General features: G+C 40.1%; 1 protein-coding gene across 1 annotated transcript in view; it reads right to left on the bottom strand.

Moving 5' to 3' along the window:
• Positions 1-14,375, bottom strand: part of SGPP1 (sphingosine-1-phosphate phosphatase 1) — a 33,670-nt gene extending 19,295 nt beyond the window's left edge. Inside the window, exon 1 of the mRNA XM_014478951.2 lies at positions 13,465-14,375. Within this exon, the coding sequence (XP_014334437.2) occupies positions 13,465-14,160 (696 nt within the window). The 5' untranslated portion in view covers positions 14,161-14,375. The remainder of the gene's footprint in view (positions 1-13,464) is intronic.
• Positions 14,376-21,611: the final 7,236 nt, after the last annotated feature.

Raw genomic sequence — 21,611 nt, 5'->3', positions numbered from 1 at the left:
GACACATAAAAACAAATAGCAAAATACCAAAAGTTACTCCTTACAGGTAATTCCTTTAGATAGAAATGGTATAAACTCTCCAATGAAAGGCAGAGATTGGTAGGATAGATAAGAAAACATTGCTCCAACTCTATGTGGCCTAAGAGACTCACTTTGGATCCAAAGACACAAATAGGTTGAAAGTGAAAAAATGGAAAAACATTTCACACAAACAGTATCCAAAGGGAGAGCTAAGTGTCTCTACTAAAATCAGACGAGATAGACTTCAAGTCAAAAATTGTTACCAAAGACAAAAGGACAGACAATGTGCACTGATAAAAGGATCAACTCATTAAGAAGATTTAACAATTATAAACATACTTGCACCAAAGCCCCAAAACAACTGAAGCAAACACAGAATTGGAGAACTAGTTCTACAAGCCAGTCTCATCAGCACTGAAAACCTGCTTTTCCACATAGCCTTTTTCCTAACACTTGGCAGATAATCTAAAGAACAGCCCACAGCCTCTTGATCTTGATTCAGGATTATTGAAAGTTTAACATTTTTAATGTTGTGTAGTGTTTTGAAATGTGCAGGCCAGTCAGCACTATAAGAGAAGAATTTAATATTTTCCTTGCTCTGTGTAACATGGTTTCATTGGCTTTCGGTCTCAGATCAATGCTGTCTACTATGGTTTCTTTCTTTTTTTTTTTTTTTAACTGGTTATCATCTCATGAATCCACAAATTCAGCCACTTTCCCAAGTTTTCCAAAACTTCATTAGACACTACAAATACTACTTTTGCACTTCCAGAGTGGCCTTACACACACATGGGTGAATTTCCTCTTCTCTTTTCTGGATGTACTATATTATTGATACATTAACATTGAACTCATGGCCAAAAGAACTGTAACTGATGCCTGAATGAATCTTATCTCACACATGTATATTTTCTTTGTAAAGTAGATCACAGGCTTCTTGTGTTTAGGGACATTAAACAGCACTTTATACCAGAATACCAGGTCACCTTACCTGCCCTCCTGAGAAATCTGTATGCAGGTCAAGAAGTAATAGAACTAGACATGGAATGACAGACTGGTTATAAATTTGGAAAGGAGTACATCAAGGCTGTATATTGTCACCCTATTTATTTAACTTATATCCAGAAGACATCATGTGAAATGCTGGGCTGGATGAAGCACAAGCTGGAATCAAGACTGCCAGGAGAAATATCAATAACTTCAGATGACACTAGCCTTATGGCAGAAAGCAAAGAAGAATTAAAGAGCCTCTTGATGAAACTGAAAGAGGAGAGTGAAAAAGGGAGCTTAAAACTCAACATTCAAAAAATGAAGACTATGGCCTCTGGTCCCATCACTTCCTGGCAAATAGATGGGGAAACAATGGAAACAGTGACAGACTTTATTTTCTTGGGCTCCAAAATCACTGCAGATGGTGATTGCAACCATGAAATTAAAAGACACTTGCTCCTTGGAAAAAAAGCTATGACCAACCTAGACAGCATATTAAAAAGCAGAGACATAACTTTGCCAACAAAGTTCCATCTAGTGAAAGCTAAGGTTTTTCCAGCAGTCATGTATGGATGTGAGAGTTGGACTATAAAGAAAGGAGAGTGCTCAAGAATTGATGCTTCTGAACTGTTGTGTTGGAGAAAACTCTTGAGAGTCCCTTGGACTACAAGAAGATCAAACCGGTCAATCCTAAAGGAAATTAGTCCTGAATATTCATTGGAAGGACTGATGCTGAAGCTGAAACTTCATTACTTTGGCCACCTGATGGGAAGAACTGACTCACTGGAAAAGACCCTGATGCTGGGAAAGATTGAAGGCAGGAGGAGAAGGGGACGACAGAGGATGAGATGGCTGGATGGCATCACCGACTCAATGGACATGAGTTTGAGTAAGCTTCGGGAGTTTGTGATGGGACAGGGAAGCCTGGCCTGCTGCAGTCCATGGGGTCGCAAAGAGCTGGACATGACTGAGCAACTGAACTGAAATAGCACTGTAGTTTGGGGACCATCCCCTGGTGGCTCAACTGGTAAAGAATCTGCCCGCAGTGCGGGAGACCTGGGTTCGATCCCTGGGATGGGAAGATCCCCTGGAGAAGGGAACAGCTATCCACTCCAGTATTCTAGCCTGGAGAATTCCATGCACAGGCTACAGTCCATGGAATAGCAAAGAGTGGGACACAACTGAGTGACTTTCACTTGACTTTAAATAGTAAAACCATCAACAAAAAGCATGAACACTTGAAAAACACTGCACTGAACAGAGCAAATAGGACCTTCCACAGTAAATAATGGTTGAAACAAGAAAGCAGATTGTTGCCTTGTTCATCCTTGCCTGGGAACATGTATGCCAGCTGACTCAAATTTTTCACATTCTGCAAGTCTGAATGTACTGATTCTTGGGTAACAAATTTTATTGCATGGGCTAAGTTTACAAACAATCCATGAATAATGAAGATCAACTATATGAAGAAATTAAATTACTCTTAAATAACCATAGGCCAAATAAGAAATCACAGGGAAATTATAAAATAGGGACAAACAGAAACTAAACACAGATAATACAAGTCATGTAATACAATGAAAGCAGCCCTCAGAGGGAAATGTACAGCAGTGGAGCCCTGCATTAAAACAAAAGAAACCATTCACAACTCTACAGTGAGGACTAGAAAAAGAAGAGCTAACTAAATGCAAAGTGAGCAACAGAGGGAAGTAATAAAATGATAAGAGTGGAAAAATACAAAATACAGGGTAGTAAAACAAGAGAATCGACAAAACTGAAAGTTGTTTCTTTAAAAAGAACAAGACTGACAAAACTACAGCCTGGCGGACAAAAAAAAAAAGAAGATGCAAATAACTAAAACCAGAAATCAAAGTGGAAACATTACTACCGATCTTACAGCAATAGAAAGGATTATAAGAGAAAACTATTAACAGTTAATATGCTAACAAATTAAGATAACCTAGATGAAATTCAAATTCCTAGAGAAACACAAATTACCAAAACTGACTCAAGAAGAAATATAATCTAAACAAGTAAAGAAACTGAATCAGCAATCAAAAACCTCCGAAGAAAAACCTAAGTTCAAACAGTTTTACTGGTGAATTCCACCAAACATTTATTTAAAAAAGATTCGGTGTCAATATTTCTCAAGTTCTTCCAAAAAACAGAAGCACAGAGAATATTTCCTCACATGCTACGAGGCTTTTATTACTCTGATAGCAAAACCAGAAAACGACAGCACAAGAAAACTACAGACCACTAGCCCTTGTGAATACTAAAGCAAAAATCTTCTACAAAGTATTAGCAAACAAAATCTAACAGCACATTAAAAGTATTACACACCATGATCAAATGGTTATTTACCTCAGAAATACAAGGGTGGTTCAACAAAAAAATTAAGTGTCATACACATTAACAGAAGGAAGTAAAAACAAAGCAAAATAAACACATGATCATCTCAACGGATATAGAAAAAGCATTTGACAAAATCAACACTCCCTCACAATGAAAGATCTCAAAAACTAGGAACAGAGGAAATTTCTAAACATGATACAGGGCACTTACGAAAAATCCACAGATACTATTACGTTCAATGGCTGAAAGGTCCCACCCAGCTTGCCTGCCAAGATTAGGAACAAGATAAGGATGTTTACCTCTCACCAATACTATCTAACATTGTATTGTAGGTTCTAACCAGAGCAGTTAGGCAAGGAAAAGAAATTTTAAAATATCTAAATTAGGAAGAAGTAAAACTATCTCTACAATTTGGGAGACCCGGGTTCAATTCCTGCGTCGGGAAGATCCTCTGGAGAAGGAAATGGCAACCCACTCCAGTACTCTTGCCTGGAAAATCCAGTTGCCGGAGGAACGTGGTTTGCTACAGTCCATGGGGTCACAAAGAGTCGGACACGACTGAGCGACTTCACTTCAAAACTATCTCTATTCACAAAGACAGGACCTTAGAAACAGAAAATCCTAAAGAATCCAAAAAAACTACTGGAGTTGAGAAATGAATTCAACAAAGTTGCAAGGTACAACAAGATCAATGCACAAAAAAAGAGTTTTATTTCTACACATCAGTGTAAGCAGTCTGAAAAGGAAAGTAAGAAAACAATTTAACTTATAATACACCCAAAAGAATAAAATAGCTACAACACTTTACTGAAAGAAATGAACAACCCTTATCTTTGACACAGGCTACATTTATGCATTAAGATATATTCTGTATACATTCTCTATATACATATATACTACAAATACTTATATGTACTTAAAATTATAGTATTTATTTTCACTATTGTCTAGTGTCTACATATGATAAGGCAGTCAGTAAATACTTGCTGAATGAAGTAAACATAAGGCTTTAGCCACTTACAGTATCTCATTCAAGATAACCTGGGGTCAAAAGCCATGGTATCACTCGGTTCTGTCCCCAAACCTGGGCTATGTCAAACATTATTTCTAATAAGAGCATCTCTGGAATTCACCATGATAAACCGAAATCTGAAAATCCTGTTGAGTAAACTCAGGTTTACTGGTTCCAAATAGGAAAAGGAGTACGTCAAGGTTGTATATTGTCACCCTGCTTACTTAACTAATATGCAGAGTATATCATATGAAATAGCAGGCTGGATGAAGCACAAGCTGGAATCAAGACTGCTGAGAGAAATATCAATAACCTCAGATACGCAGATGACACCAGCCTTATGGCAGAAAGCGAAGAAGAACTAAAGAGCCTCTTGATGAAACTGAAAGAGGAGAGTGAAAAAGGGAGCTTAAAACTCAACATTCAAAAAATGAAGATTATGGCATCTGGTCCCATCAACCATGGCAAACAGATGGGGAAACAGTGACAGAATTTATTTTCTTGGGCTCCAAAATCACTGTAGATGGTGACTGCAGCCATGAAATTAAAAGACACTTCTTACTTGGAAGAAAAACTATGACCAACCTAGACAGCATATTAAAAAGCAGAGACATTACTTTGCCAACAAAAGTCCATCTAGTCAAAGCTATGGTTTTTCCAGTAGTCATGTATGGATGCCCCACTCCAGTACTCTTGCCTGGAAAATCCCATGGACAGAGGAGCCTGGGGCTGCAGTCCATGGGGTTGCTAAGAGTCAGACATGACTGAGCAACTTCACTTTCACTTTTCACTTTCATGCACTGGAGAAGGAAATGGCAACCCACTCCAGTGTTCTTGCCTGGAGAATCCTAGGGACGGGGGAGCCTGGTGGGCTGCCGTCTATGGGGTCGCACAGAGTCGGACACGACTGAAGCGACTTAGCAGCAGCAGCAGCAGCATGTATGGATGTGAGAGTTGGACTATAAAGAAAGCTGAGCGCTGAAGAATTGATGCTTTTGAACTGTGGTGTTGGAGAAGACTCTTGACAGTCCCCTGGACTGCAAGGAGATCAAACCAGTCCATCCAAAAGGAAATCAGTCCTGAATATTCATTGGAAGGACTGATGCTGAAAATGAAGCTCCAATAGTTTGGCCACCTTATGCGAAGAACTGACTCATTGGAAAAGACCCTGATGCTGGGAAAGATTGAAGGCAGGAGGAGAAGAGGATGACAGAGAATGAGATGGTTGGATGGCATCACCAACTCACTGGACATGAGTTTGAGCAAGTTTCGGGAGTTGGTGACGGATGGACAGGGAAGCCTGGCCTGCTGCAGTCCATGGGCTCGCAAAGAGACATGACTGAGTAACTTAACTAACAAAACTCAGGAAAAGGAATTTCCAATACTTGTTTTAGAACAAATATTATTAGGTAAGGATTCTGAAGCTTAAGCTTTTAAAAGTAATATATACTTTTTCATACAAAGCAATTCAAGTTGCATAGAAATATAAAATCCTCTTCATTCAATAGCACATTATAAACTATATTTTCTATACTAAAAAGAAAAATCAAATAATCAAAAAAGTAATTAAATTAGCATGTTTTCCTTCATGGTACTTTCCACTGGTAGACTAATGAAGGTAATCTTCCCTGGTATCTCAGCAAGTAAAGAATACCGCCTGCAATGCAGGAGATCCCGCTTCCATCTCTGGGTCAGAAGTTCCCCTGGAGAAGGGATAGTACACCCACTCCAGTGTTCTTGGGCTTCCCTTGTGGCTCGGCTGTTAAAGAATCCACCTGCAGTGTGGGAGACCTGGGTTAGACCCCTGGGTTGGGAAGATCCCCTGGATGACGGCATGGCAACCTACTTCAGTATTCTTGCCTGGAGAATCCCCATGGACAGGGAAGTCTGGCAGATTACAGTCCACAGGATCACAAAGAGTCGGACAAGCCTGAGCAACTAAGCACACACCACAGCATAAAAAGTGAACTCGAATGTCCATGAGCAGATGAAAAGACACATACAACAGCAGTAATATTCATCCATTGGCCTGCATGCATGCGTGCTCAGTTAAGACGTGTCTTAACTCTTTGTGACCCCATGGACTGCAGCCCGCCAGGCTCCTCTGTCCACGGAGTTTTCCAGGCAAGTATACTGGAGTGGGCTGCTATTTCCTCCTCCAGGGGATCTTCCTGACCAAGGGATTAAACTCACTTCTCCTTTGTCTCCTACACTGGCAGGTGGATTCTTTACCACTGGCATATTACTCAGCAATAAAAATGAAGTACCGACACATGCTACAAAATGGATGAATCTTAATACATTACGCCATGTGAAAAAAGCTATTCACAACAGACTACATACTATTTATACAAGATGACAACAGTAGGCAAATCTATGGAGTAGATTAGTGATTGTCTAGAGGTGCCGAGAGATTGGGGGGAAATAGGGAGCAATGACTATGGGGATGGGGTTTCTTTGGGGGATGAAGAAAATGTTCCAAAGTTGACTGTGGTGATGGTTGCACAATACTATGAATATACTGAAAGCCACTGACTTGTATACTTTAAATGGGTGAATTGTATGGTACATGAATTACATCTCAGTAAGCTGTTGTGTTGGAGAAGACTCTTGAGGGTGAGTCCGTTGGACTGCAAGGAGATCCAACCAGTCCATTCTGAAGGAGATCAGTCCCGGGTGTTCATTGGAAGGACTGATGTTGAAGCTGAAACTCCAATACTTTGGCCACCTCATGCGAAGAGCTGACTCATTTGAAAAGATCCTGATGCTGGGAAAGATTGAGAGCAGGAGGAGAAGGGGACAACAGAGGATGAGATGGTTGGATGGCATCACTGACTCAACGGACATGAGTTTGGGTGGACTCTGGGAGTTGGCGATGGACAGGGAGGCCTGGCGTGCTGCGGTTCATGGGGTCGCAGAGTCGGACACGACTGAGCGACTGAACTGAACTGAAGCTGTTGTATTTTATATACATTAAAAAAAAAAAAAAACACCACAAAACAGTAGAGGTAAAAAGATATCTGTTTCTGCCCATAAACAATTAACTGTTGTAGGAAAAGCTGTTGCACTGAAAACAACCAAAAACCTAGACAAATTATATGAAAGAACTGTTTTCAGATATTGGAAACAAATAGTACAGGACTGTGATTCATAAGAAAAGGGAAAACAAATGCAAAGAGCCCTCTGATTGCCCTGGCTTGTTGCTAGAGGGAGTTTCCAGGCTGTTGCATGAGAAGAAGAACCAAAACAAAGTCCAGCAGTCTTACTGAGCTACGGAGGGAGAAACAGAAGTTCCCAGGGACCGAAGCAGCAATAATTTTCAAGAGCGTACTGGAAACAGGACTCTGCATGGAGCAAGAACTCCGTGGAGGTGAGGGGGGTCTCTGCAAATGGCCGGCTGTGAACCACCTTGTGCACACAGGGGACAAAAGTCCACCAGGCTGGGGGAAAGCTACTGGAAAGTAGTAGACGACCATGCAATTCCCAGAGCTTACACAGGCCTGCAACCGCTTTCCCATCAGGCAGAGAGATGAGGGAACTGGGTAGTCTTCAGAAGGTTATCACTGTAAGTCAGTCAGGCTATCTTAGCTCTAGACTATGGTTATTCCTGATTCACTCCAGTGAGCCTATAAGGAGTAAACTGACAAGTAATTAATTGTACACTAGACCAAAGATCCAATAGGAACTTTCAGATATAAAAGTATACAGTATCTAAAATCATACCCCATTCTACATGATGTTTACCAGAAAATTAGACACTGCAGAAAACCAGTGAATCTGAAGTCATAGCAATAGAAATTATCCAAAATGAAGCAGAGAGCAAAAGCACTGCAGTCATCATCATCGTCATCATCAAAGCACTAGTGATCTACAGTGACCAGTGTTTAACAAATCTAACATATGCGAGACAAGTTCCAGAAGGGGAGGATGTTAGGGAAGAGGGGAGGAAAAACTGTTTCTAGAAATAATCCTGGAACACTATACAAAAATAATACCAATGTACTCTGAGTATTATAACATAGATGTAAAATGTATGACAACAATACAAAGGAGGGAAAAGGGGAAAATAAAGCATGCTATTGCTGTACCTGAACTGGTATAACATTATTTGAAGGTAGAGCAAGGACTTGGAAAAAAACAAAAAAAAAAGAAAACCAAAGAGGTATAGTTTTTAAAAATTAGTAAAATACCAACAATCTAGTAGGAAAAGAATAGAGAATGTCTTTGAATTGGCAGTAATGGAATAGTCAAGTTCTGAATAAATTATGCTGTTAACATACTGGGACATCACGCACATGTGCAAAAATCAGATCTCTCTCAACGGAAAATGCTAATTCAGAGATACAGTATAACACAGCAGCATGGGGTCACTTCAGAGGCAGACTGCCTGAATCTGAAATCCAGGCTCTGTTAGGTACCTGTAGAGTCATTTTGGGCAAGTTACTTAACTTCCTCTGCCTCAGTTTCTTCTGCAAACCAGTGACAATACTCATGGGATTTTCTGGGGATTGAAAGTCACGTAAGGCATTTAAAACAATCACAAGCACAAAATTAGTATTCATTAACTGCTGGGTAAAAGAAGAGGAAAACCTTCACAATATATTTCTAAGTGAAAAAAGCTAGGTCCAGAACAGTATAGTATGTTGCCATCTGTAGGAAGAACAAACTATATAAATACACCACTACCAAAGTAAAGATTATCTCCAGAGGATTAAATCAGAAATTTCTAACGATGAATCCTTCTGGAAAAGAGCCTCCTAGCTGTGACAACAAAAAGAAAAACTGTATGTGCTCAGTAGCTTAAAGTCGTGTCCAACTTTCTGCGACCCCATAGACTGTGTAAGTCCATCAGGCTCCTCGGTCCACAGAATTCTCCAGGCAAGAATACGGAACTGGGTTGCCAGGCCCGCCTCCGGGGGATCTTCCGACACAGGGATCGAATCCAAGTCTTCTGTGTCGCAACCCAAGTCTCCTGCATCGCAGATGAATTCTTTACTGCTGAGCCACGGGGGAAGCCCTACTCTTCTCTTCACATTTGTTATGTAAACATTGGATTTTCAACAATCTATTATCCATTCAAATAAATAAATTTAAAATTGAGATTTATTAATAAGCATGTATAAAATCAGAAAAATGTGCATTTCAAACACAAGTATCGGCTAGGTAAAAAGAAATAAAGTAGCAAGCCAATTTCATTTTTTAATAAACTGTATTTCTTCCCAGAATTACTATCATGATCAGTTCCCTGTGGCTCCTAAAGCCTTTTCTGGTCTTTGTCATTTGTGACCTACTTTTCTAACTCTTCTAACTCTTACTTCTTTGCCTTTTATCATTTATGATCTCATAAATAGTTTCCTTTATTATCTACAATAAATGATATTATGATAAATATCTTATGTTTTTTCCCCAAAGCCTTCATTATGCTTAATTTTTAAAATTCATATTAGGAAAATAGAAAAAAGGAAGGGTAATTAAATCAGCATTTAGTTTCAGTCAACAACTTATGTTTAAAAGAAATATTTGTGACTATTGTACATGTATTGTATGTCAAGGCATATCAAAGCTGTATTGCCCTTTTGTATTGTAAGGACACATATCTATTTCAAAAATTTTATTACTGCAAAGTCAATTTAAAATTGACAAAGCATGATGTGAAGAGTTTTCTCTGTAAGCTCTGGAGTCTGTTTATAAGTTTACAGTCAGCCTGTGACTCACTAGCTATATAACTTTGAGTAAGTTATTCTTCCCCTATCTCAGTTTCATAATTTGTAAGCTTGTATTACCAGTAAGACCGAACACTGGCATGTTTTAAGAGCAGACTATATAAGGTAATAAACATTTCAAACAATATCTGACCCATAGTAAGGCCTTAATAAATATTAATAAAGATAATAATATAACTTATTTTAATAATAATTTTAAAAGTAGTGAAAGCATCTGGACTAGTTGGGAATGGGTTAGGCTATAAAGCATGTGATGTCACTAATTTTTTAAAAATGAAATTCATCTAAAAATGGTTTAATGTTATCAAGTATAAAATTTGAACTCATTATATGCCATATTATTTAAAAATTAAGACTTTTTATTTCTGGAAAGAACATGCAGAAATAAATATAAAAGGAGTGCTTTACTTTTTATATTATTCTTCAAAAGACTATGTTTTTAAGATCTAATGTTCCTTATTTCTTACTTTTTCTCAATTCAGCTACAAAAAACTCCAACAAATATGATCAAGCTATTTAATACCTGGAGAAATGCCATAACACTTTTTATCCTGCATTACTGGAAAAAATTCTTCCAGCATATCAAATAATTGTTTGGAGCCATACTGTTTCAATTTACCTTTTTGTATTATTAACATACCTTTAAAAGAACTGCAAAAGAACAGCAATGTTGGAGAAATATAAAATATAGCCTAAAGATCAAATATACTAATTTTACTGGATGGGACTTAAGAACGTACATTTTTTTTCCTCCAAAATATTTAGGGAATTTCAATAAAACACAATACCCCTTACTTATCTAATGGATCAGAATCTCTGGGGGTAAAGTATGGAACTGCAGTTGATGCAAGCCCCTAATAATTTTTCTGGCTTACTGTTATTTTAAGAACACATGAATAATCAAACATGAAGGTTTCATTTGAAAGGTTTCATGTAAGTGAACCATGACCAGATTTCAAGCAGCAACAGGAAGTGGCATGAAGGGAGGAGTAAAGCAGATGTCCTACCAAAGGGAGATAACTCAAGTGTCCAGAGAAGTTTCAGCATCCTAGGCATTTAGAGACAAACACACCTGTCCTGAACAACCAGCAGGAGCACAAGCAGACGGCAGCGATTGTGAGCCAAAACTGCTATTACTTAGAATGACACTAGGCTTTCACTGTTTAATTCCTATCCCACTTCGCCATACATACATTTTTTCATTACTCACTCTGGAAATAAAAGCCTCCTAAGTACTACAATACTAATTGGCAGAGAAGAGGACCAAAACACCTTAAAGCAAAGCAAGGTACTTTTGTTTTCAATTCATAACAAGGTTTTAAAACAAAAAAAGTAAAAAATGTAAAAGGTCGTTTAGATTTTTTGTACTGAATTATTACAAGCATTTATAAATACAGAACTTTCATGTAAGGGAGTCTTTTTTCCAAAACAACTAATCAAAGGCAAATAATTACTCAAATTTTGGAAGTTTATTCAAACCTGTAATGGACATGTAAAAGAATAAACAACTTTTACAAGATTAATTCTACTGTAACTGGTCAGTTTCAACATCTGTAAAGTGACAGTTTGAGACCAGGAGACGTTTGAAGTCCTGACTAGCTCTAATTCTAAAACTGTATGATATATAAAGCCCTCAAACTTTGAATTAAATATACTAGGTTGTTGAAAAACTATACTGTAAGCATACTCTGGTAATTCAAATAACCCTAAAGTGTTAAAATACTGATAGATGCATCCTGTGGTACTGTTTTCAGACTTCCTGTTAGCATGTGCTCTCAATGAATGAAGAGAAAAAAAACTACTTTCTCTTACTTGGACTGCTAAAAATTAATTGCTTGCAACATAGCTACTCAATGAGGAGTTTAAAAAGGCTCTATCATTACGGAATCCTGAAAATCTCATAAAAATAAGAGAAACATCATTAGCTAGCCAGTAAATATCATAACTCAATGACAATCTTAAACTCTGAAGTATTTAGATGAAGTGCATTTGAGACATTTACCTATTATGCAAAACAAGCAGCATTACTTTACAATCTGAACATTACTGTGTAACTCCTTAGGTTGCATAGGGAAAAAGAAAAAACATTCATGGCGCTCTTCCCTCATAATTCTGCCATTCTTACTACACACATTACACATTTTCCACGGTCTGTAAGCGATGCACTGCCCAGAAGTGTCTATGAGGACAAGGGTTTATCTATACTGAAATTAGGTCTGAGATAGGTAACTTTACCGTAACAGAGTTTACACAGGATGTGTATTTCTCAGAAGATAATTTTGTGCTGTAATGGGGGGAAAAGAAATCAAGAAGTCTGATTCCTTAGATTCTTCATAGTTATTAACTTTATTCTTAAATTAAGGGACTGGTCTGCAGAACGAACAAAGCTCCTTACAATTTAAAAGACAGGTAACACAACATTGTAAACCAACTGAACTTCAATAAGAATTTTAAAGTGACCAGATAAAACAGACATCAGTCTAAAAACAAATTTTGCTTCTATATAAAAAAGATCTAACTTTTAAATCTGCATTTACAGACCACGAAAAACCGAAAAATGGGAGGCCAGAAGTAGTACGCAAAATATAAAAGTTTTCCTGTTTAAAAACTCACTCATCCCTGGCTGTCAGGCTGTCATATTTACCATTTTTACAAGCCCGCTGGTCTGACCAAGATTCCTACTTTTAAGACCAACTAAAACCAAGCATTTGCAAAGCTAATTCAACATACTGTAGCTCAACAACTGACAGTACAGATCAGTGATCCAAAAGCTAATTAAACTGTCTCTATCAGCAAATTAGCAACCACACCCCTTAAAAAGAGCACTCAGGCGGTGCTCCATTAACTTCCACTAAGGGTGGCTTTCGTTTAAAATTCATTACTTCATTGCCTGAATGACCATGTTTATTTTACAAACACTGTCACCAGAAAAAGTCAATGACTTTACCTACGCCTGAAACAGAAATCAGTCTGGGGAAAGGCACCGTATAAAACGGGTGAATCTTAGTCACCCAACGATTAATTATAAGCACGGTATACTTAATCATAATGATAGTCTGTGCATCATAAGAATTAAAAACCTTTTATCAACTCAACTAAAGCCCGATGATAATGTATTACTCCACGAACGGTATTTCCTTCAGGTTCCAAGAAAAGCATTACTATTAAAATAGAGTTTGATGACTAAGTCTTAGGTTTTCCCTACCGTTTCATTATTATTATTTAAGGTGGAAAGGGCCTGTTTAGCGGGTACCGTGAAAACCTGTGGAAAGAGAAGTCTGGGAAGGGAATAGCCAAAATCAAACGACTGCGGAGAGCAACGAGGGCTCGGAGGCTGTGCGGGGCGAGGACAGGGACCCTTACCTGCCAGCGGCCATAGGTGAGGAGGATCATGGAGATGGGGATGGCGGTACCAGACATGGCATGGGTGGAGGGCATGCTGTACTCAGAGTTGTAGAAAACCTCCAACTTGACCACGGGTGGCGAGGCGGGCCGCGGCCAACGGATGATGTCCTTGGTGCACTGGCCCAGGTACATGACCAGCACCCAGATGACCACGAGCCTCCGGCCCACCAAGGCGTCCAGGTTCCAGATCCAGAAGGGGAAGAACAGTATGTAAAAGAGTTCATTGCCCAGCTCCGTGCCGAAGCAGAACAGGTAGTGGAGAGGCCAGTTACTCACGTGGGCCAACTGGCCCTCCTCGTCCGTCAGCGAGTTGCGGCGCAGAAGCCCCGCGCACCGCGGCGAGGCTGGGCCCACCTCGGTCGCCCGCCCGTTCCGCACGCCGTTGGGGGCGCCGCCGTCGCCCAGCTTGGCCGGGCACTGATTGCGGTCGCTCCCGGGCGGCGGAGGGCCTCCGGACGGCCCCGGCTGCCGCTCTCTGCGCCGGGATTCTCCGGTGAGGTGCGCCTCCGCTTTCTCATCCTCCCTCGGGTCGGCGGCGGCCGCGGCTGTGCAGCTCGCCAGCGCTTCCACCCCGCACAGCTGCTGGAAACGGGCCACTTTCTGCGGGTCCTGCAAACTGCTCATCAGCTGGGCCAGCCACTGCCCCACCGACATGATAACGGAACCGCGCGGCCCGCGGGGCGAAGGACGGCGGCGCGAGGGTGGGCCGGCCCCCGGCGCAGTCCGGATCCGTCTCGGCGCGCCTACAGCAGCGGCAACTGCAAGGCGAGCGGCACCTCCCGCCACCAGCTGGGTTCTGCCGGGTGACGGCGCCACAGGCCGCAGCGGCTGCCGCGCGCCCCCGCCCCGCTCGCCCCTCCCTCGCCGCGCGCGCTCCGCCACCGCCCCGGCCTCCACGCGCCGGCGCGCGCCCCGCCGGGCCCCGCCCCCACGGCCTCTCGAGAAGGGGGCCCGGCGGCGCGGGTCAGCCTCGAGCGCACCCGGGTGGCGTGAGGGCGCTTAGGCTCTGCAGAGCGGCGGCCTGGAGGTTCTCCTTATTAATACCCACCAGGCGTCGCGGCGCTTGGCTGGCCGGACTTTGCGCGCCCCTCTTCAACTTCAGCCTTCGCTCCCTGCTGGCTGGGGTTGCCGGCTTCTCTCGGTCCGGCGTTGACTGGGAAAGGCCACGATCCTGGTGCCAGGTTCGGCGGTGCCAGTGGCCAAGCATCCGGACGTCCTGCTGGCACAGAATCAAATGGTGATTGGTGAATGAAAGCGAAGTAACTGCCACGCACTCAAGGAATTACAAGTAATTACGGAGCTGTCCTTAAAGCCACGTGCCAGTTGACTGGTGGTGACGAGAGTAAAGATATAGATCCCAGGACAGTAGGGTGTCATTGATTGTCAAAAGCTCAGAAATAGACGAAGTAAAACCAATAAATCGCTGAAGTAGTAATTAGTAAATGGGTATTGTGCACATACCAAAGAGACAGTTTGTCAACTAGGATCACTCAAACCAAGGTACTGAGTGAGGCATCGGGGTATATTGTTATACAGCAGCTTATATGGTGAGAAGGTAGGATTTTTTTCTTCTTCATAGTGATTGTTTATAATAGAATTTTCAGCGGTTACCTCATATCAGCCTTGAGAAGCAGTTCAAATTTTGCTTATTATTTCCAAAGAAGTGACTAAGTTGGTTTCATCTGCCCAAGGAATTAAGACTGGTCTCCGTTTGGTTTTGAATTTAACAAATATTTTTGTCTAAGTTACCAGATCACAGTTATTCTTAACCTACCTATAGAATTTCCTTTTGATAAATTCTAATAGCTAGCAGGGTTGCACAGAAGATATGTAATTGGCAGCTGAACTCAGGGGGGTAGATTTCTGAGTTTGATAAGGCTGGTTTAGAAACTTAACTTTCATGTCCCACAAGTTACAAATTTGACTTCTAGAAAGAGAGGTTTTTATAAGAAGGGCCCTGAACTCTAGTTCCAGGAAGTTATTTCAGGTATAGTGAATGTCTAAATTTAAAATTTGGAACTTCTTCCAAGAAACAGGCTGGGAAATTCCCCTCCTTTATGTCATTATAAATATTGTATTTTCTTCTTTCCCAGGGAGAATGATTCTCCTCCTCCCACTCCACTTGCCAGGCTGTGACCATAGAAAGATGAATAAACCATCATCCATGCCCTCAAGTTGCTCACAAGATAAATAGGAGACAGAGATAGATCCCCCTCTGGAGTATAGAGCAGATGGTAAGTGCTAAAACTGAGTCATAAACAACATGTTCTGGAAAGGAGGAGAAACAAGTTGACTAGGAACAGCAAAAAAGTTGTTGAGGTGATCATATTAAGCTAGATCATAATTGAAAAGTGAGATATGAATAGTTGGAGAAGCCCATCTTTGGAAAAGAGAAAATGAATAAAAACAGATGGAAATGTGCAAAGACATATTTGGTAAACAGTTAATAGCTCATAGAATACAGAGTAGGAATGGTAAGTGACTGTAATGGGGTTAGAAAGGGAAGATAGGACCAGATTGTAAAGGCTGGGGATTTTATTTTGCAAGCAGTACATACATGCTAAGTTGCTTCAGTCGTGTCTGACTGTTTGTGACACTATGGGCTGAAGCCCACCAGACTCTTCTGTCCATGGGATTCTCCTGGTAAGAATACTGGTGTGGGTTGCCGTGCCTTCCTCCAGAGGATCTTCCTGACCCAGGAATCAAATCTATGTCTCTTACATCTCCTGCATCGGGAGGCAAGTTCTTTACCACTAGCACCACCTGGAAAGCGCTTGTAAGCAGTGTGGGACCATCAAAGGCCTTTCAGCCTGGCCACTAACACCATTAGAACTGTGCTTAGAAAGAGGACTAGGAAGGAATCAATGGTGAATTGCCACAGGTCGGAGACCAGAGGCCAGGTAAATCATTAGAAGATGATTACAGTAACCAAGAGAGAGAATGACTGCCTGAACTAGAATCAGATTCTGAGAATTGAAAGGAAGGGATTTGAAAGGATCTGCCCGCAATGCAGGAGACCACGGTTCGATCCCTGGGTCAGGAAGATCCCCTGAAGAAGGGCGTTGCAACCTACTCCAGTATTCTTACCTGGAGAATCCCATGGACAGAAGAACCTGGTGGGCTATATATAGTCCATGGTGTTGCAAAGAGTCAGACAGGACTGAGCGACTTTCACTACTCACTACATTTAAATTCATAGCTCTGCAGGCAAACAATAGTCCATCCCTGATTGGAAAATATTGTCTAATATTGAGACATTTCTAATTTAATGAGGAAGACATAACAAGAGAAAACATGCAAATATATTCAAAGATGTAAAGTGAAGCATAATAAACAGTTCTAGGAAGTGAGATCCAAGCAATCACTGTGGAGTGAGAGGCAGGAAGGTGGCATTGGGTTAGCTCTGACTGCTTCTGTCAAACAGATGATTAGCTGGTGTTTAAAGTCAAGGAGCAGCTTTGTAGAGAGAAATGTCTGTGAGGCACTTTACACATGCTTTTCTATGAAAATAATTTGTTCAGAGGGGAATTATTCAGATTCAGCCAAGAAATTTTTGATTCTGGGGATTAGTCTATAAAGATAGCAGGGAAAAAAGAAAATATAGAAAACAAAGTAGAAGGTGATCTTTACAGATTTTCTTCAATTTACAATGGTGGTCCTGATAAACCCATCATAAACTGAAAATATCTAGGTCAAAAATGCATTTAATATACCTAAACTACTTATCAACATAGCTTAGCCTAGCCTACCTTTAAACATGCTCAGAACACTTAGGTTAGCATACAGTTGGCAAAATCACCTAACACAAAGCCTGTTTTTAAATTAAGTGTTGAGTATCTCATGTAATTTATTGTATACTGGCCGTGAAAGTGAAAAACAGAATGGCCGTGTGGATACAGAATGGTTATAAGTGTCTCAGTTATCTACTTTTGTCATCTAGTAGCTGACTGAGAGCTGCAGCTCCCTACTCTCCCCTGCCCTGCCCAGCCTTTTGTACTGCATATCCTTAGCTCTGGAAACTATCAAAATTCAGAATTTGAGGTATGGTGTCTACTAAATGTGTACTATCTTTGCACCATCATATAGTCAAAAAATTTTCAATCGATCCATCACAAACCAGGGAATGTCTGTATACCCCGTGGCCGAATTATGTCTCCTTCAGCACTGATAGATTTTGTCAGAATGCAGTATTCCCTATAAAGGTAATGGAAACAGAGATGATAGGGAATGGGAATTTGGCCTATGACTGCACTGAAGGAGGAAAAAGAATGCAAGTTGACGGAACTTGAAGGGGCTAGCACTTTCCTGCTAGTGCAGTAAATCTGTTAATGATAAGGAAAATGTCTTAGCTGTAAACCAAAGCACCACAGTGAAAAAAAAATTGTAGTTTTGGTGGATTCTATTCACATTCACTCCAAACTTTTCATAATAGAACATCTTAGGACTTAATGGAAATTTAATTGTATAAAAATTCAAATTTAAATATTCTGTGGCAAGCATTTTTAAAATAAAGCATAAACATTTTTTAAAAGAAAATATTTCTGCCAAATAAAGATATGACTCTCTGGGTGTGATTCCGTGTCTTGCCTGCAAAGTCAAATGTCTTTTTTTTTCAATTAATTTATTTTTTAATTGAAGGATAATTGCTTTACAGAATTGTTGGTTTCTGCCAAACATCAACATGAATCAGCCATAGATATACATATGTCCCCTCCCTCTCGAATCTTCCTCCCTCCTCCCTCCCCATCCCACCCCTCTGTGTTGCTACAGAGCCCCAGTTTGAGTTCCCTGAGTCATAACAGCAAATTCCCATCTGTTTTACACATAGTAACATAAGTTTCCATGTTACTTACATTGTAACAAATGTCTTCATCCATGTCCTACAATTGATATGTTAAATTTTGTGATATACTTCTTTGTATTTCATGTAATATTGAAACATTTTGAAGACTCATGTTCTATAAAGGGGAAATGCTGCTGTCATTTCTAATGGAACTTTCCTTAAAGTGGAAGGGAAATACAATACACAGTCTTGGCCTTGGTCGTTCTACCTTCAGCAGATAATTTATCATAGTGAATTGTGGTAAATCATTGATTCGGGCTTCTCTGGTTGTTCAGTTGTTCAGAATCTGCCTGCAATGCAGGAAACCCATGTTCAATCCCGGGGTCAGGAAGATCCCCTGGAGAAGGAAATGGCTACCCACTCCAGTATTCTTGCCTGGAGAATTGCATAAATCGAGGAGCCTGGCGAGCTACAATCCATGGAATCACAAAGACTTGGACATGACTGAACGACTAAGCACACATGTAAATCATTGATTCAGCTACTTTTACAATGAGTTCAAAGAACTTTATCAATAGAAATGCACCTTCTGAGTAATTTAGGTTCAAAACTATGTTATACTGTATTGTATATTTGAATGTTGCTAAGAGAGTAGCTTTTTAAAAGTTCTCATCACAAGAAAAAAAGAACTAACTATGTGAGGTGATGGATGTTAACTAAAATTACAGTAATGTATTAAATCATTATGTTATACACCTTAAACTAATACAATGTTCAATGTGAATTATATCTCCTTAAACCCCTCCAGGGGATGGAGAAACTATATTACTTAATAAGAAAATGATAATATTCATTTTAAACTGAATATTCATTATTATCGATCTATTTTCTTTTGCCTATCTGGAATCCAGCTAAATTTATTTTTTTGTTTGTTTAGAATTTTTAAATATTTTTATTGAAGTATAGTTGATTTACAATATTGTATTAGTTTTAAGTGTACAACAGTCATTAAGTATACATAGATATTTGTATTTGTGTGTCTATATACATATATATTCTTTTTCAGATTCTATTCCATTATAGATTATTACAGGGTAGAGAGTCTAGTTCCTTGTGCCATACAGTAGGTCCCTGTTGTTTATCTGTTTCGTATACAGTATTGTGTATATGTTAATCCCAAGCTCCTAATTTCTCTCCCCTTATGCATTCCCCTTTGGTAACCATAAGTTTGTTTTCTATGTCTGTGAGCCTACTTCTGTTTCAAATTAATTTCTTATTTGTTAAACTGCAAAATTTATATGTTGTAAACTAGTCACCATAAATTACTAGTACTAAAATATTTTTGAAATGTAAATGTCATTACATAGCACTTATGGCATCAATAAGTGGACTCGATGAACATGAGTCTGAGTGAACTCCGGGAGTTGGTGATGGACAGGGAGGCCTGGCATGCTGCGATTCATGGGGTCGCAAAGACTCGGACATGACTGAGCGACTGAACTGAACTGAACTGAACTGATGAGTATTTTTGAATGATTAAATCCATGTTTATTAAATTATTTACATATAACCTAGTGATTTTTATCCTGCATCTCTGATTAGTTTTATACTTTTCAAAATTAGGATTTCCTCTGAATTCTCAAAAAGATACTTATCATAGCACAAATGTAAAGAAGATATATGACGAATATAGATAAAATTTTAAAAGTAAGGGTTGCATTTTTTTATCTTCTACATTTTCTCTGCCCCAGCCTTTCACTTTCTCCCAAAGAAATATTCTAAGGGAAAAAAACGGTCTAAGAGTATCTCAGTCAACAAAATAAATGGTCTCTCACCCACTTTTACTTCTGGCCCACATAGGCTGGGATCACCATGGAATTTTTTTCCCTTACAATACAGACCACTTATACCATTTTATTTTACCCCAAGTCTGTAGTGCCTTTTTTTTTTTGTTTAATTTATGTATTTATTTTGGCTATGCTACGTCTTTGTTGCTGCAGGCAGGCTTTCTTCAGTTGCAGGGAGTGGGGGGGGGGACCACTCTTCATTGCGGTGCACAAGTTTCTCATTGTGGTGGCTTCTCTTGTTGCAGAGCACGGGCTCTAGGCTCATGGGCTCTAGGCTCACGGGCTTTGGTAATTGTGGCATGTGGGCTCAGTAGTTGGCACACGAGCTTAGCTGCTCTGCTGCATGTCGAATCTTCCTGGACCAGAGATTGAACCCATGACCCCTAAATTGGCAAGCAGATTCCTAACCCCTGTACTACCAGGGAGGTCCCTGCTCTGCCTTTCTTGATGCTTGTGTTCAGTTCTTCCTTGGATTTCATAAGCCAATAAATTCCTTTTTTATTTAAGGTTTTTTTGAGGTAGGTTTTGCAATTTTCAAATAAAATCATACAGGTGGTTAGAGCCTTAGTTAGAACCAGAAGTCAGATCCGATTGCTCACCTACAGCTTTGGTGATGAACAGTTTTTGTTGCTGCAAAACCTGTTGCTGGCCCCCAGAGGCAAGGACCTGTGCTTTGCCTCTAAGTCGTTTTTATTTCTACTAACAAGATGCTGGGAGCAAAACTGACACTGAATAAGAAGTAGATGAGTTACTATAAACATATACAGTTATGGAAAGAACGTTATCTTGATTCGGAAGACCTAGATTTGGGGCATGGATCTGCCACTGACCTCCTGTAAGATCCTCGGCAAATCACTTACAGTTAGGTACAAATCTTCACAGCACAATGGAAAGAACAAGAGCCTCGTGGGATTATGGAAAAGCTAAAAATGACATCATATAAGTAAGAAATTTTTTAGCTCTATTATGGGTTAACTGCAGGATATACATTGGAAATTTTATTTAAAGCCCTGTCTGAATTTGGTATACTATCATTTTAACATCACCATACAAATATCCATCATTATCTTAAACTCCGCATATTTAGATACAATGCATTGTCTTCTTCATATCTCCGCCTCTATTCACCACCCCCTCAAATCTCTTCCTGGCTTTAAAAACTGCTTTATAAAGGCAAACTGGATCACAGTTCTATCCTGCTTAAAGCTCTTCAGTGTCTCCCCATTGCCTTCAGAATAAAAAATTCAAATTTTACTTTGTCATTTCCAAAGAACTAAATGTAGATCTCTCAGGATATAAGAGGAGAAACCAGGTGATTGAGATCTAGTCTGTCCAGCACTTTGGTTTTTACATAGGCTGTTTGGCTCCTACCTGACTTTTTGTTATCTTCTCCCCTCCTCCCATGAGGTATGCAAGCTAGGGGAACTTGAACAGGCACAGTGAAAGAAGCCAGGTGGTTCAGGCCTTGTAGACAA

Source organism: Bos mutus, chromosome 10 (genome assembly GCF_027580195.1).
Source record: "Bos mutus isolate GX-2022 chromosome 10, NWIPB_WYAK_1.1, whole genome shotgun sequence".
NCBI lineage: Eukaryota > Metazoa > Chordata > Mammalia > Artiodactyla > Bovidae > Bos > Bos mutus.
The sequence above is the reverse complement of the archived record's forward strand: the minus strand, read 5'-3'. Positions and strand labels throughout refer to the sequence as shown.